Genomic DNA, 16297 nt, shown 5'->3' with positions numbered 1-16297 from the left:
AAAGATTTAAGACATTCTTAACAGTTCATCAGCTAAAAGATACACACTACTGTTGACATAACAATACTGTAATGAACAGTAATTTTGGTTAAAAAAAAAAAAAGGGGTGACAGCAATTCGAGCTTTGTAAGTAAATCATACAGCGAGAAATTCAACTTCAGCAGACACGATCTCTAGCGAGGTTGCCATTATCGAATGGAAACTGCCAGAAACCTGAGAATGATGAGAAGATTACAAAACTCTATGCCACCAAATTATGCTTTCTTATATCTGATCTGTTTCTGTGTTTTGTTTGTGTCACCTGGAGATTCAGTCTCATCTCTTTCTTTATTTGTAAGTGCCATTCCCAATGAACCTACTTATTTTGCTTACGAACTTCTAGTTAAGTTTCAGTGCATGAAGAAAATAGTTGATACTATTACTATAGGGGAAATTAAGAAGAGGAATCAGTCATTCTTAATGGAATGCAATTTCAGCCACATCTTTGAATGTTTATACTGAAGTATAGATATATGCATCTCATGCTAGTGTAAACTGAATCATTTCAAATAATATACAAAATCTTCTGCAGAATTGTTATTCTTCTTAGATGCTCCACGCCATGTGAGACAATATCATGTCCAGGAAATATTCATAAGTTTAATAAGAAATGAAAGTAGTGAACTGCTGCTTTTACACTATTTTTGGTTTTGAGAGAGCTTTATTCCTTTGCCTACACAAGTGCTGGAACATAAAAAAACTGCCTGCAGAAAAATAGAAACAATGTAGCTTTTAACCAAAAACAGTGATTAAAAAGATGAATGAACGAGATAAACAGTAAAGATTATAATGAAATTAACATGTAAAAATGAATAGTCCATGTTCATGCCTATTGAAAAGATTCCAATTGTAAAAATTGCAGCATAGAAGAAATAGAAAGAGAAGTTCCATTTGTTGGGCATCTTTATACTGTATTTTTCAGATTCCTGCCAAAGACCATCAGTGAATTTATCAGCGGATTACTTTAAACAAGTATTTTGATGATTAATTAGAAGAAGGAACTATATCTGGATCTGTGAATACTTTTTTACCTTAATGTCTGGCAAGGCGATATAGATTAAACCAATTTCACTCGTAACACCAATCGGATGCAACAAGAAAAAGGTGCTATACCTTCAAAGTAAGCACAATTTTCTATTATTGGAATTATCCACAAAGCAATGCAATCACTTTCATACAACATAAGATATGGCTTTTACCTTAGCCACAAGAGCCAGGAAGGTGCAAAACCAAGTGCCTCTTTTGTGCCAAAGAAGGAATACCGAACAACCTATAAACAAGAGGAACTTAAGAAGTTTGAAGATTGAAAAAAATACTTTTAGCCGTGGAAGTGATTTCAAATATTATGAACAAATATTTATTTGTCAGACACACCTCAGTAATGGACCAGCTGAAAACCAGAGTGCTGACAAGTATATGAGTCTGAGTTTGCTGATAATTTGCTCATTTTGGTTAGTCAGAATTATTCATTAATTAACTGAATACTTCACAAATTTAATTGGAAGGAAAAAGTATGTCTTAATTACCCCAGGAAAACTCCATAAGATCCCCCAAGTAATATACAGTCTGCCAAGAATCTGTGGCAGCGTTGCTGTTATTGGGGATCTGACCAGACCTTTACACATAGAATAAGATATGGAAAAACCATGAACTAAAACATCACTTTGGTTCAAATGAAATAAGTTCCTGTTTTCATTACTACACGAAAAAACAAATTTTGTTATATAGAGAATGTAACTCATGCAAAATGGATGACTTACCTACTAGGCTATGGAGAATCTGTTCCTTCCACCAAATAATTCATTCCAAAAAAAAAAAAAAAAAGGAACAGAGAAGGTTTAAGATACACTAATAAATATGAGTTCTACACGTGCAAGTGCCTTGAAGAAAGCAAAATTTCCTAATCAGCTGAAACAAACTACCTCCAAAACAGCAGCGCTTTGAGCAAGCTGAAGAGGCTTTTCTACAGACTTGTAAACATGTCCATAGCCTGTTTCCTTCAGTGTCTTCAAAGCCAAGTACAATGCTAGAGACCTGAAATCTCAAACCAAAGCTCCAAAACATGAGAAATCAGCAAATAAAATCGAAGTAAGAACTAAAGAAACACACACACACATATGATAAAAGATATATGAATGCAGAGCGAATCATATGCAACAAAATTGCATATCCGATGTGGGTTCAAGAAATAAAAATGGAATTTGAACTTGCCACCCAGTGAAGACAGTCCAGTTGTAAACGGCAAGGTATACGCGTTTGAGTACTACTGATAATGCACTTGCTGCCATCAGAAAAAAGAGATCCGAGGAACCCTAATGACAATGAAGAACTGGGTTTTATTATATATACGATTCTTGGTACGGAAGAAGATAAAACTGGTTCAGAAAGAGGCATTAAAGGACGTAGTTGAGCAGCTATAAATGTTAGCTTTTGCTATTCAATATTGGAATTACGTGGGCTTCCCCACCAGAATTAGCACAAACTGCATGTATGCTTGTCTCTTGCAATGAGTTTTCTCCACGACTATTGCTATTTTGTTAATATTCACATATATGTTATGCTCATTATACGGCCTTCCATTTTTATTTTGTTTAAATTTGTGATGTGAAACTTACCAACTGAAATGCATAATCATGTGTGGTCGTTGGTATTTTATACCTTAAGATTTTTGCTTATATGATGCGCAAAGCGTTTGGTATTCTATTATTACTTCTCCACCAAATTAATGAAATAAAGGAAAACCATAAGAAAGCATAAGGAAAACATGACTTGTCAATGTGTATAAATGAACCATATTTTCCTTGCAACTCTTTTTAAGTTCAGACCTAATATGGAACAATAATCAAGGACCAATTTTTTTGATGAAAATAATCATTGACTAATTGGTCGGTGGTTAAGGGAAGGACAATACTATCTCAATTTTATATGTAGGGACATTGATCGTACTTAATTCTTTCCGGAGGTAGAAATTCTTTTCAGAGTTTTCTTTATTAAAATTTTGTGATAATGTATTTGCAATGCAAGTGAAACCTTCGAAAATATAAAACTTGAAGTCACTGTCAACATCGTACGGATACTTGCCATTCATGTTGTATGTATGATTTTCATTCTTTTTCTTGACATCATTTGCTGATCTAAGCATATGTAAAAGGCAAATATTAACATAACCATACTAAATTTATAAGCAAACCACATTAATGCATGGTTCTCTATTCCTGCGAGTGATAATCCAGTGTTTAAAGGGTTTCATTCATGATTTATATGTTGTTGGTTTGAAATTAATTAATTAAGCTTCATAAATTAACTTCCTTGAAACTATAAAAATATTTTCACCCAAAAAAAAAGAGTACTACAATATATGACTTAATTACCTTTCTAGTCACTCAAGGCTTGGGAAAAACTGCCAGTTGGGCGTTGTTAAAATTAAATTTCCGAATCCATTTTCCTCATCTCATGCATTCTATGGATTTTAACATGATTTAATATCACCCTATCTTTGTCTTATGCAATATTTCTACATATATTTAGGTAAAAGATTTTTAAAATTACCACTCATTTCTAACATTTATGTGCACGCAAAAACAGCCAAGGGGCAACGGTTGTTTTATTTTATAATTAGCAAAGAAACGTTTATTTATTTATTTATTTTTTAATGAAAGCAAAGAAATGTTTATGGTTTCATTATGTTAATGGAACTTAAAAGTCGGGTTTCTTTATAAATCATAATTCTAAACTCATAATTTTGGGTCTAACACATTGAGCATTTTTCTTAACCTTCAGGAAATAGGGAGAGATAAAGAACTCTAATTCTGGACATAACATCACGCTACCCAAAACCACTTTGAAAAATACATTTCCATTTCAAGTACAACATGCTCTAATAAACAAGGGGAATAACATTCAAATTTTGCTACCATTTTACTCCCTCTTGGATTTTGAGAGAGCTTTCTTTCTCTGCCCAAGCATGTAAGTGTACATGTGAGGACTGCCTGCAACAGATAAATTCATCCAAACAAAAAAAAAAAAAAAAAAAATTGTCAAATGAACGAGAAAATGACAAATAGGTAAACAAGGTGATATGGGTAGAAGGATAATAAGTTCATGCCTGGGACATAGATTCCTAGAGCAATGATTGCAAGATAGAAGTAATCGAAAGAGAAGTTCCATTTGTTCGGCATCCTCAGACAATACTTCTCGGATTCCTGCCAAAATACCACCAATTTATTCAGATAATTTGCCACTAACAGACAGTTACAAAGAAATTGTTACTCCAAATTCAGCCTCAACCTAACAAAATTCAGCATTTGACCAATCCTTTTATAGGATTAGCTGAAGATGGGAACTTCACAGAGTGAATTGGATACTTCTAAGAGTTGCAGCAATTTTACCATAGAACAAAATTCCTAAATTGAACTAATATGATGTTAGAATGTTTTTTGGAGTATATTTCATTTTCCATTGATAGCTTCAATCTAGAAAGCATTGTTACTAGATTTCCTGGAATCTGCACAATTATCAGGTCTGCATATCAGGCAGTTCGCAGGATGAGATAATTTTTTCACTACAAAATATATAGAAATGGGGAACATCTTGCTTTTTCGCATTTGTCATTGATCTTTGTACCTTAATGTACGGGAGGGCAAGGTAAATCAGACCAACTTCACTGGTGATGCCAGTTGGATACAACAATAAAAAGGTGCTATACCTGAAAACAACAAATAAAAATATTTGTTATATAAGAGTATAGAACTCAACAACTTCCACTTACATCCAATGGGTTTAAGGTCTACCTGAGCCACAAGAGCCATGAAGGTGCAAAACCAAGTGCCTCTTTCATGCCAAAGAAAGAGTACCGTATAATCTGCAATTACAAAAGATTAATCCGATTAAGTTATTTTTTCATACTTTTATTCAGTAGCAACTTATCTACTAAAGGAAAACAACATAAATAAAACCAATATCAAGCTGAAGGATATACGCATAGGAGCACTTGATATCATTATGTTGGTCTGCGCTACTAACATAATTCAAGATATATAGAACAGTTAATATCATAATCATTTCCAGCCGTTGCATACAAAATTTTGTTGCAACTGCAACTTTGCTTACTTAGCTCTGTCAAGGTTCAGATTTTGAGAAACATCAGCTTCACATTGCACACATAACATATCTTTCTTGGCAACAAAAAAGTTCTAACAATTTCTATTTATACATTCATGCAAACATTTGTGCTTTATGCTTGCGAGTTTATTCTTTATTTCATTGTAAGCAACAAAGTACTGTTAAAAGAGCATTTCAGTAAGCTGTTAACTACTTATTAGCAGAAATACCAGGCATTGGCCACCTACCAAACCATACAGAATTCTTCTTTGTCAAGGGGGAAATATGTTACTGTTGGATCCTTTTCAGATCTAATAATTAGTCTAGATATAAACTTAAACATCAATATATAAATTTACGTACTAGGAGTAAGAATTTTTCTGGGTTTGAAGGGAACAGCATCTTGCAACTTGCAAGAGACAATCAACTTTCTGATAACTTTAACTACAAGCAATAACAGATAAAACTACACATGGGAAATCCCAAAAACAGTTAGCTATATCTTCCAACGACAAGTAATTATTGTTTTTACCATAATGGACCCAAATAAATAACTCCGATTAACTCTTCCTGCTTGATTTGATTAGAATTATCGAGATCCAAATCACACAAGCGCTAAAATAATTTTCTTTTCTAAAAGTAGGACTATATCCTTAGTTAGCGCTACAGGCTGTTCGGTAGAGTCATTTCTTGATGTAAATACAGATCACCTAACATGCTATTTTTGACACTATCGTCAATCAGTGATAATCATTACACTACCAATCAACAATAATCATTGAATGCAGACATAGACATAACAGGAAGCATGATTTAGGATACTAGCTACCGGGTAGAAACAGAAACCGCTAAATGCTACTTGCCTCCGTGAGAGACCAACTGATGACCAAAGAGCTGACAAGTATATGAGAACGAGTCTGCCGCCAAGAAGCTTCATTTCATTAGCAAAACGTTCATTAAGCGAAAAAAAAAAAAAAAAAAAAAAGAAGCCAATATCATTGAAATATGTGTTTCTAAGTTCTAACCTCGGGAATACTCCATAAGATTCCCCATGTCACGTACAACCTTGAAGCTATCTGGGGCAGTGTAGCCGTAATTGGAGATCTAACCAGACCTTTTTTTAATTCAGACAAAAACAAAGTCAACTTTTTTTCTTTCCCCGATAATTTCAAGGTAAAAGATCTTCTTCTTTACAACAAATTTCAAGCTTACATTAAAAAAAAAAAAAAAAAAAATGACACTCACCTATTAGGCCGTGAAGAATCTGTTAACCCACGTAAGTTTACAATTCCACCAAAAAGAAAAGGTCAAAAACCCAACTCATAAAAATACAGAAAGAATATGAAAATACAAATCTTTGGGTAGTGTTTATACCTCCAAAACGGCAGCGGACTGAGCGAGCTGAAGGGGACGCGCAACGGCATTGTAGACCTGTTGGTGACCGGACTCTTTCAGCGTCGTTACGGCAAGATACAGAACTTGAACCCTGTTTCAATCACCACAACCAATACCACTACAACCATTAACAAAAAAAAATCTACAACATGCAAGAAAGCTCCAGAACAATAAACACAGACCCAAGAGAGAAAAATAGAAAGAGAATTAAAAACAGAAAAATAATAATAATACCAGCCAAGAAATACAGTCCAGTTGTAAAGCGTGAGGTAGAGACGCCTGACAGAAGATAAAAATCCCGCCATTGATGGAGTAAAAAAAAAAAAAAAAAAGCTTTCAGAATTTCGGAGTTTTGAGAAGAAACGCAGATCTAATTTTTCACTTTTTTCAGAGGAATTGAATTTTTTTATAATACACAGAGACAGAGAGAGAGAGAATTGGTGGAGTTGATGAAGATTTGGATAGTGGGTGGGGGAATTAGGAAGTGGCTCAACGCTCCCTCAACTGCATTCTTCAACATTCTTTAATTATGCTTTGTATCCTCCTCTTCAACTCCCATTTTCGCAGACCAAATCGAAAGAATTTTTTTTAATCCCATACGCTGTCGTTTCTTTGCTCTTCGAGACTTTGTCTGATTCTACAATGGCATCTTCTTTGCACGTGATTTTGGCAGCAATTTCAGGAATAACGTCAAAGGAATGGTCAACGGACTACTTGAATTCCCCGTTTTATCCTTGCCTTTTTTTTTCTTTTGTTTTTTTTCGCCGCATAAATATATAAAAGCTCGTAAAACAAAATAAATATGGATGATTAATAAGGCTTTACAACTGTATGCTCACAGGTTCACCATCACATGCCTAATAACTTTGTCACTTTATTAAGGACTTATTTTGTGACTTTTTAGCATGTAATAATGGATGAGAGCATCTTTTTTTAGTATAAACAATTCACAAAATATGTTATTGAAATTCCTTTTAGAAACTTATTTTTACATATTTTGTGAGTTATAGAATTATTTTATTACTAACGTTATTATTATTACTGTTATTTTTATTTTTTTTTTGCCTAAAAGTTCAACTAGTACACTATTAGCCGACAACACTACAAAGTGATCGACATCTTTGTTGAAAATAATATTAAATTATTTTGTGAAATATTCTTTCACTATTTCACAAAAAAATCAGTCCGTATTTCACTTTTTGTTTTCTTTCTTCCTTTTTTTTTTTTCCCCCTCCATTATTGTCGTACAAAAAAGCAAACATAAAAATACCTTTGTCTATGTAATTATGAGTATAAATTAATTCATTATTTCATATATAATAATTGCATAATTGTATATTAATAGTTTTTATTAGTTGTATAATTATAATTGTTGTAAAAAAAAATTGAGTTGTATATTTATAATGGAAAATTGAAAGAAAAAAATTATAGTTGAAAAATTAATGAACATATAATCCAAATAACTAAAGTTTTTTTTTTAATAGATTATAACTGAATTTTTAAATAGATAAATATAAATTAATAAAACAATATAAATTATTATTATTATTATTATATTTACATAGTTTTAACAATGCCATATAAGCAATCAATTTCAATTGCATATAAAACGTTAGTAAGTTGGTTGGTGACAAATTAGGGTTAGTTACAAATATACTCTAATTAATATTAATGGAATTCTATTATTCTCACAGTTCCAATCATAAAGCATAAAGCAAAACATAGTAAGCAAGATTCCTTGCTTTGTAAGTGCCTTTAATTGTTTTGCTTTACACTTTTTATTAATTTTAAAATAATTTTTTCTGTTTGAAAGAGTTTAAAAAATTGGTTATCTGTTAATTACATTATCTTCATCAAATCAGAACTAAAATTCCAGTTATTCTAAATCCCACTCAAATCTCAACAACATTTTAAAACCCTCTATAATTTTTCTTTCACAATTAACATAAATTCCAAAAAAAACAGTTATCTAGTTTTTGTTTTTACATATAATTAATTATACTGAAAATCAAATAGTTGAATGATACTTTTTTTAAACCATATCCAAGTTGAAAATAATATAGCATATATTATAATCTACATAGAATCATTAATGAATAAATTCATAGAAATCTACCCATAAAAAAATCTAATCATATCCAAATTAAAAAATAATATAACATATATATGAGCTATTAGTATAATGGATACAGAGAATCATTAATAAATAAATTATAGAACTCTGCACATAGAATAATCTACATCAGCCATCTCACAGCTATCACGCGGTCTATTTTCCCAATGTTTCCTTTTCAAAGTCATTTGCAAAGAAAAAAAAAAACAAATTAAAGTAAAATATTTACCAAATTTTGCCATATTACATCAATAAATCCATCTTAGCGTTTGCCATATTACATCAATAAATACATCTTACGCTAAGATATAAAACTGAAGGAAAAAAAAAAAGGGGCAATAAAAATAAATAATACAGGAAAGTTAGATTTGAGATATCATAAGGAAAAAGTAAGAGGCAAAATTATATTTGATAAATCATAGAAAAAAAAAAAAAAAAAAGAAGGCAGAGAAGAGAGGGAAAGGGTTGCCCATGTATAGTGGAGACACCATGAAAGTAGTGGAACCAGATTGATTTTATATCATACCCACCATCATAGCGTTAACTCAAATCAACAAGCCTACTATATAATTCTATGTGAGTGTCGGTGCTGAGGCCAAAGGTGAAGTGAACCTAATAAAGTACAGAAAGCCCCCAACGGTACAAAGCCTCAAATGCTTCATAGCCTCTGTGACTGTGAGTGTCTTGATATTTATTTTGTTAAAGATAATAATAATAATAATAACAATAACAGCAATAAGAGTTGCAAAAAAATAATAAAAAAAAACAACTGTGTGATTCCATTTTCAACGTACAAAATCTAAAACCATCTTTATCCAATTGGGTCCCCCATTGAAAACGACACACCCCCTATAATTAAATTCAGTAGAAGGTGTCCAGGTGTACATGTGAGAGGTAACCTTTACTCTCTCTAACACTCTCTCTCTTACTTTCTCTCTCTTGCTTTCTTGTGTGTGATGTTGATGAGAATTGCTTCTTCCTGATCTCTTTGCCCCTGGCATTGATCCTTGGTTGTTTGCCTTTGTTATCTTCTCCTTCCTCTTTTGGGGTTATTAAAAGGTGGTTCTTTTATTTTTGTTTAGAAATTGGAAAAAAAATAAAAAACCCACCTTTCGGTTCAGATCTTAGGCTGTCTTGGGTTCATCAAATTTTGGGTGAAGATGAAGATGAAGCTTCAATACCACAATCTTTATCAGCCTCAGAGAGCAGGAGCATTGGCTGCTCTTTTGGTGCTGCTTTTCCCCATTTTATTGCCTTGTTTGTTCAGCCCACTGACTCATGCTTACCCTTCAGTCTTCTCGGTATGTATTCACCGTTCCTGGTTTCATAAACTTTTTTTTTTTTTTTTGTCTGTTAGTTTTCTTTTCTTTTTCTTGCAAGAAAAATAATAGTTAAAATATTAAATCTACGTTTTTTTTAATTGTTATTTTTAATATTGGGGTTTCAGTTTCTGTTTCTAATTTTGGAGTGTTTCCCTCAATAATGGTTTTTTTGGTTGAAATTTTCATTATTATTGAGTCCCCCCCCCCTCCTCTTTGTTGTTTGGTTGTCGTATTACTAAAATTGTAGTCTTTGGAGAAATAAAAATACTAAATTTCAAAGAGATCAGAAGTCGAGTGTAAAAGGGCTAGAGAATATTAGCTTGATTTTTCTTTTTTTCTTTCCTTCCGTGGAAACAAAGCTACCATCTTCCTTGTGATTGTAATTTGTTCCCAAGCTGTCTAATTGACAGCCGAGGAGTTTTGAGTCCTGGCTTTGACAGTACGAGGTTCCCTGGCACGTGAATGTGATTGATATTTCCAGTGGCTGGATTTTTAAATAGCCTAAACTAAGGGGGAAAAAAAAAATTAAGAATTCCAACGTTTTAGATTGGTTAACTATCATTGATTACTCCCAACATTTATAGCTTTGATAGGTTTCAGAGGCGGTTTTCTATTGAAATGGTATCCAATAAACTGAGGGTCATAAAGTTTCTGGAGAACTTATTCAGTGAGTTATACTAATAAGCAGCAGTTTAAAACAATATGCTTTAGGTTTCTTATGTTTAACTGGTTATTTTAGTCCAAGATTAAGACACTTATCCGAGAAGAAGTTCTTCTTAGGATCTTAAGAAAAAGGTTGGCAGAGGATTGAAGGTGAATATTGTACGCTATGGCCTGTTTGAAAAGGTCTAGTCATTTTATGTGTTGGTCGATGAACACGTTGCCTGTACTTTGGAAATGGTTTTGACTAAACTTTAGAAGCATATTTATCTTGGTAATATGTTTTTCTTCCTAGAATCAAGTTGAATACTGGGGTCCATTTTCTGTGCTATTTCCATGAATATTGCTTTGCATTTTGATGATCTGTAAATTGATATGCATCTCAATCGGCTGTTTCAATATGCATCACATAAATGAAACTGATTTCTAAGAAACTTTTTCTATTTCTGATTAATGAGTTTTCAGGAATGGAATGCTCCGAAACCTAGGCACTTACGGCTTCTCAATAGTGCTTTACAACGTGAAACTGTAAAGAGTCGATAAGGCCCTTCAAATGTTTACTTTAAAAAGTTTGATATTTGTTCTAGGTGCTATAAATTTTTGAGCAATTTATTTTTTGTAATCTTGTAGTCAAACATGGAGCAATCAGATTCTTGGAATCCTTTGGCGAACCAAGGATGGAAACCATGTGCTGAATCATCAGTTGTTCCTAGTGAGTGATTAAAAATAAGCACCTTACGCTAAAGTTTGTTATTTGTATTGTTCTGGAAATAGAAGACAAAATGCTGTTGAAATAATCCCTTATTTCAATTATGTGATGTATTATTTTTGTGTAATTGAGCAGCGTTACCCGAGAAGTCTACAGGATTTCTCCAGGTGTTCCTTGATGGAGGATTGAACCAGCAGAGAATGGGGGTAGGAATTTATGTCTTAATATTGAATTTATTTAGATAAAAAGCGGTTATGAAAATGCTTAAACTTTGAATGACTAAGTTTTCTGAAAAGAAATTTGCTGTGTCATTTGTTTTGAAGATGTGTATTTTGTTTGTCAAGTGTTAATTTTTGTTCACAGATATGTGATGCAGTTGCTCTTGCCAAAATATTGAATGCGACTCTTGTCATCCCGTACCTGGAAGTTAATCCTGTTTGGAAGGATACAAGGTACCTGCAAAATCAATTCTGTCAATCTTGGCTTTGCCGATGTTTGTTCTTTATGTAGTGGATTTAAGTAGAGTATTAACATGATTTTGCACTTTCCCCTTTCTCCTCAGCTCGTTCATGGATATATTTGATGTCGACCACTTTGTTAATACATTGAAGGATGATATTAACATTGTTAAAGAGCTACCTTTTGAATATTCGTGGAGCACAAGGGAATACTATGCTACTGCAATCCGAGGTACCAGAATCAAAACAGCACCAATTCATGCTTCAGCAAACTGGTACCTGGAGAATGTTTTGCCTGTAATAGAGAGGTCAGTCGTTTCCTGAACCCAATGGCTTAGTTGTACAGTCAAATTTTTAAGTCCAGTTTTTCCCTTTTTCAGTATGTAGTCCATTAATTGTGAGCAGGATGCTAACCATGGCAAAAAGTCTTTGCATGCTACAAATTTTGTTCTAGATATGTTCTAGTGAATTGGGCATCTAGGATGACAATGTTAGTTCAGTGTGTTTCATTTTGTGGCAGAAGATGTGGTCCAACAATTGGTATTTCAATGTAAAGAATATTGTCGGAAAAGTATTTATAGACTGGGGGAATACTGGAAATATACAACTTGCTTTCTGGCACTGAATAATACTGGAACCGTTTACGCTTTGTGCAGTACCGTGAAAAGTTTTGATACTTCCACTGTGTCTCTAAATTCAGTTTAAACTCTTCTGTTGTGCCATACTGTCAATTTCAGCAGGGGCTATTGTTGTTTGCTTAATAATGAGTGCAGAATAATGAGTGCATCAAATCATCAATTTAAAATTTCAATTCGTCTTTAAAACTTAGAAGCTGCTGAGGATATGTAGTATGTTGAATATGTGGTTTCAGTTATGGGATTGCTGCAATTGCACCATTTTCTCATCGTCTGGCATTTGACAACTTGCCTATGGACATCCAACGGCTACGCTGTAAAGTCAACTTCCAAGCATTAGTTTTTGTCCCTCATGTTAGAGCACTTGGAGATGCTCTTATCAGCCGCCTTCGATATCCTTCTGGCCAAAGCACCAATTACCTAAAAGAGATCACTGATGCAAATGATAAACAGCAGGCTGGGAAATTTGTGGTGCTACACCTACGGTTTGATAAGGTAAGCCCAAAGTCTACAACTGATGTTTGTCTATTGAAGGTCTTATTTTGTTATTTCATTTTTAGTTAAAATTCTAGAACCTCTTGTTTTAAAAACCAAGTGGATATACTGCCATCGCTCAATGATATTTGCAATCACCCAGTCAGTGTCATCCATTAGCTTTAGTAGATCTGTACATGTCCTCTGTATTTGTTATGTTGCATATGATGGATGTGTTTACACACCTTCTGCTTCACAATGTCTTGCTTTCTCCTTTATACTGGATTCTACCTTGTGAGTTCCCTCTCCATGTGCTCTTTTACTTACAATTCTTGTTACTCTACAGGATATGGCAGCCCATTCAGCCTGTGATTTTGGTGGGGGAAAAGCTGAAAAATTGGCCCTAGCCAAATACCGACAAGTAATTTGGCAGGGAAGGGTCCTTAACTCCCAATTCACGGATGAGGAGTTGAGGAATCAGGGTCGTTGCCCATTGACTCCAGAAGAGATTGGACTGCTGCTAGCTGCTTTGGGATTTGACAACACTACTCGTCTATATCTTGCTTCCCACAAGGTTTGAGGGTTACTTCTGTTATACTCCGCTCAACAATGGCCATTCTAGTAACTTCAGTTGGCAACAAGTCAATTGGAAGTTAAACTTATGCTTCAGTTTCTCGGGGATCTTGATTTGTGAATTGGCATGTCTTACAGGTATATGGGGGAGAGGCTAGGATTTCAACTTTGAGACAATTGTTTCCGCTGATGGAAGACAAAAAGAGCCTTGCTTCTTCAGAAGAACGGGCTCAGATTAAGGGAAAGGCTTCCCTTTTAGCTGCAGTTGATTATTATGTTGGCATGCACAGTGATATCTTTATATCTGCTTCTCCAGGAAATATGCACAATGCCATGGTGAGTACTTGTGAAGTGCTTTACACTTCAATTTCTGAAATTGAGCTTTGCTCGGCTCTGAAAATTGTAATATGCACAATCCCATCCATTCAGTTTAGTTGATGCTTGTTTCGGATAATTAGTTGCCGTTGTGTTGAATGATTTAAGGGTTCATAAAATTATAGCAGATCAACCTTAACATAGTTATGGGGGTTTTTTATCAATCACGAACGTAGTTCTTTTGCATAGTAGTTTTCTTTTGAAGAACATAAGGAGAAGGAAAATAAACATTTTGTTTTATTAACAGGTGGGACATCGAACTTACATGAACCTGAAAACCATTAGGCCAAATATGGGATTATTGGGGCAACTTTTCCTGAATAAAAGCCTCAGTTGGTCGGAGTTCCAGCAGTCAGTCATAGCAGGGCACAAGAACAGACAAGGACAGATCAGGTTACGAAAGCCTAAACAGTCCATATACACGTATCCTGCTCCTGATTGCATGTGCCATGCTTGAGGGAGATTTAAGTGATACGAAGGGGGTGAGAATATAATTTATCTATTTCATATTCTGTTTCTACAGCTAGTGTTTTGTGCCTTGTGTTGTTGGTAATAAGAAACAATTCCACTGTCTCATTCATAGAACTAGATTTGTTTCTGGCTAGATGTTTGTGGGGGTTGTATTGGGATGGAAATTTGAAGTAAAAAGAAAAATGGTATTCTATTTGTCAATGTCTTATGGTTATGGATTATGATAAACATTTATTGAGAGTAATTCTTTTTAGACTGGAACAACCTTGCGATATATGGTTCAGTCGTTCGCAAATGTGTGTGTTCCAATTCTGTGTATACTAGATGTATATGCAATCAAACATTTGTTCATCTGAATTTGATATTGCATTTACATGCCCTGCCCAATACACTTCTATTTTTCATTATATTGCCTGTCTAATCTGAATTGGAAAGTGAAGGATGTGGCTTTTTATCCATAGAGTAGGGTGACCATTTCGCACGCCCTCACAATTGTAGTAACCACTTGGCTTTCCTAAGCTGTTTCTGGATTTTTAAATATAATTCTCGGTAGTATTTGATCAATCTTATCACGTTGCCATCTTTACTGATGTTATGGAGGATGTGTAGTTTTCTCCAATGTGCATAACATAATTAGATTTTCACCATTACCTAGTGGGAAAGTTTTCATAAATTGCATTGCAGTGAATTGAAATATTTGTGTCATTATCTAACACTCTGTTACAATCACTATTTTAGTAGAAAGAAAAATATATATATATATATATATATAGTCTATTTATTCATTATATTTTCCTTAGTCAAATTATTTAGTAGAATTTATGTTACTATTCCTATGTTTAGAATTATGATTATTTCATTTAGCATTATTAGTTATGGGTAAGTAAATGTCTAATTCTTAGAAATATTATATGTACTATGCTCTATTTAAGAGTGTAAAATGAATAAATTAGATGTATATTATTATGTTAATGAAATTAAATATTTGATTTGATTTTCGTGAGGATAGGTTTTGTCGAGAGATCTAGTTATATATTATTATGTTAATGAACTTAGATATTTGATTTGATTTTCGAAAGGATATGTTTCGTGATGAAACCTATCTAGAGGTTGGATTCCCTCCAAGAATCTACTTTATCTATCTATCTTATTTTTATTTCTATGTATTTCAAAGTATAAACAAAAGGATTTGTAACACACTGGGGCAGGCACAGACTGTTGTAAAATGCCTTCTGTCAATGATACAGTACAGTCAATTATTGTTAAGGAAGACCAGAAAATTGGTTCAAACCAATTAGTGAAGATGGTGAAAGAAACTACAGAAACAAGAAAACTGGTGCCACATCTAGATAAACTAGTGCTTTATAGTTTATACCAGTGCAAGAAACATGAAGTTCTGTCATTAGAATGACAACAGAACCATTGGTATTCGATCACCCAACTTTGTTTATCTCGCAGTCTGAAAATAAAGTATAATTGTGATCGAATTTTAAAATTAGTAGAGTAAATATTGTTGTCAAAATAAATAAATAATTATAGCAAAAGTAAATGATGTTTGTTTGCTTTATATTTTTATTGAAATATTCATTTAATTAAGAATTTTACTACATTTTACCTTAACCTTCCTTGGCCAAACAACAAAAGAACAATATTATTATTGTTACTTTTAAATTAATAATATCAAACGATCATTAATATACTATATCAAGAATTCAACCAGGCCCCTTCAAATAAGAATATATTATAGTCTCTAAAAAAAAATAATAATAAATAACCATTTTTTTTTTTTAACAATAATGTCATAGTTATTTTATTTTATTTTATTTTTAAATTCTGAAGTGGGCACGAAGTATTGTATTATGTCAATATTACTCCTGTGACTTAAAAAAGAAAAAAAAATCTGATCTAGATTGAATACTATAATTTCCAGCAGTAAAATAAAAATAACCTACATTACTATTTTCTCAAACAAT

At 33.2% G+C, this 16297-nt stretch overlaps 3 protein-coding genes across 9 annotated transcripts; 1 reads left to right on the top strand and 2 right to left on the bottom strand.

The window, feature by feature from the left end:
• Nucleotides 1-399: 399 nt before the first annotated feature.
• LOC107425132 (very-long-chain (3R)-3-hydroxyacyl-CoA dehydratase PASTICCINO 2) lies at nt 400-3662 on the bottom strand. Of its 5 annotated transcripts, none has more exons than XM_016035067.4 (9): nt 2251-3662; nt 1962-2073; nt 1800-1824; nt 1566-1654; nt 1414-1470; nt 1239-1309; nt 1071-1152; nt 869-965; nt 400-743 (listed from the first exon to the last, which is right to left on the bottom strand). In XM_016035067.4, the coding sequence occupies exons 1-9, from the start codon at nt 2325-2327 to the stop codon at nt 673-675; spliced, it is 681 nt and encodes a 226-aa protein (XP_015890553.1). In that variant the 5' UTR covers nt 2328-3662; the 3' UTR covers nt 400-672. The 5 variants fall into 5 exon arrangements, with proteins under 5 accessions (XP_015890553.1, XP_024932631.1, XP_024932628.1 ...); XM_025076863.3 differs by having other exon boundaries at nt 1800-1818; XM_025076860.3 differs by lacking the exon at nt 1800-1824.
• Nucleotides 3663-3802: 140 nt separating this feature from the next.
• LOC107425142 (very-long-chain (3R)-3-hydroxyacyl-CoA dehydratase PASTICCINO 2A) lies at nt 3803-7143 on the bottom strand. Of its 2 annotated transcripts, none has more exons than XM_048479729.2 (9): nt 6769-7143; nt 6514-6625; nt 6385-6403; nt 6165-6253; nt 5969-6070; nt 4830-4900; nt 4663-4744; nt 4145-4241; nt 3803-4028 (listed from the first exon to the last, which is right to left on the bottom strand). In XM_048479729.2, the coding sequence occupies exons 1-9, from the start codon at nt 6837-6839 to the stop codon at nt 3958-3960; spliced, it is 714 nt and encodes a 237-aa protein (XP_048335686.2). In that variant the 5' UTR covers nt 6840-7143; the 3' UTR covers nt 3803-3957. The 2 variants fall into 2 exon arrangements, with proteins under 2 accessions (XP_048335686.2, XP_015890567.3); XM_016035081.4 differs by having other exon boundaries at nt 6003-6056; nt 6769-7133.
• Nucleotides 7144-9529: 2386 nt separating this feature from the next.
• Nucleotides 9530-14731, top strand: LOC107425164 (O-fucosyltransferase 31). 2 transcript variants are annotated; one of them, XM_016035110.4, is made up of 10 exons: nt 9530-9948; nt 11095-11157; nt 11260-11341; nt 11474-11544; nt 11702-11790; nt 11901-12104; nt 12668-12926; nt 13252-13479; nt 13617-13814; nt 14101-14731. In XM_016035110.4, the coding sequence occupies exons 1-10, from the start codon at nt 9808-9810 to the stop codon at nt 14308-14310; spliced, it is 1545 nt and encodes a 514-aa protein (XP_015890596.3). In that variant the 5' UTR covers nt 9530-9807; the 3' UTR covers nt 14311-14731. The 2 variants fall into 2 exon arrangements, with proteins under 2 accessions (XP_015890596.3, XP_015890597.3); XM_016035111.4 differs by lacking the exon at nt 11095-11157.
• The last annotated feature ends 1566 nt before the right edge of the window (nt 14732-16297 follow it).

Source organism: Ziziphus jujuba, chromosome 7, assembly GCF_031755915.1.
Source record: "Ziziphus jujuba cultivar Dongzao chromosome 7, ASM3175591v1".
Lineage (NCBI taxonomy): Eukaryota > Viridiplantae > Streptophyta > Magnoliopsida > Rosales > Rhamnaceae > Ziziphus > Ziziphus jujuba.
This window is presented reverse-complemented; position numbering and strand designations above follow the sequence as displayed.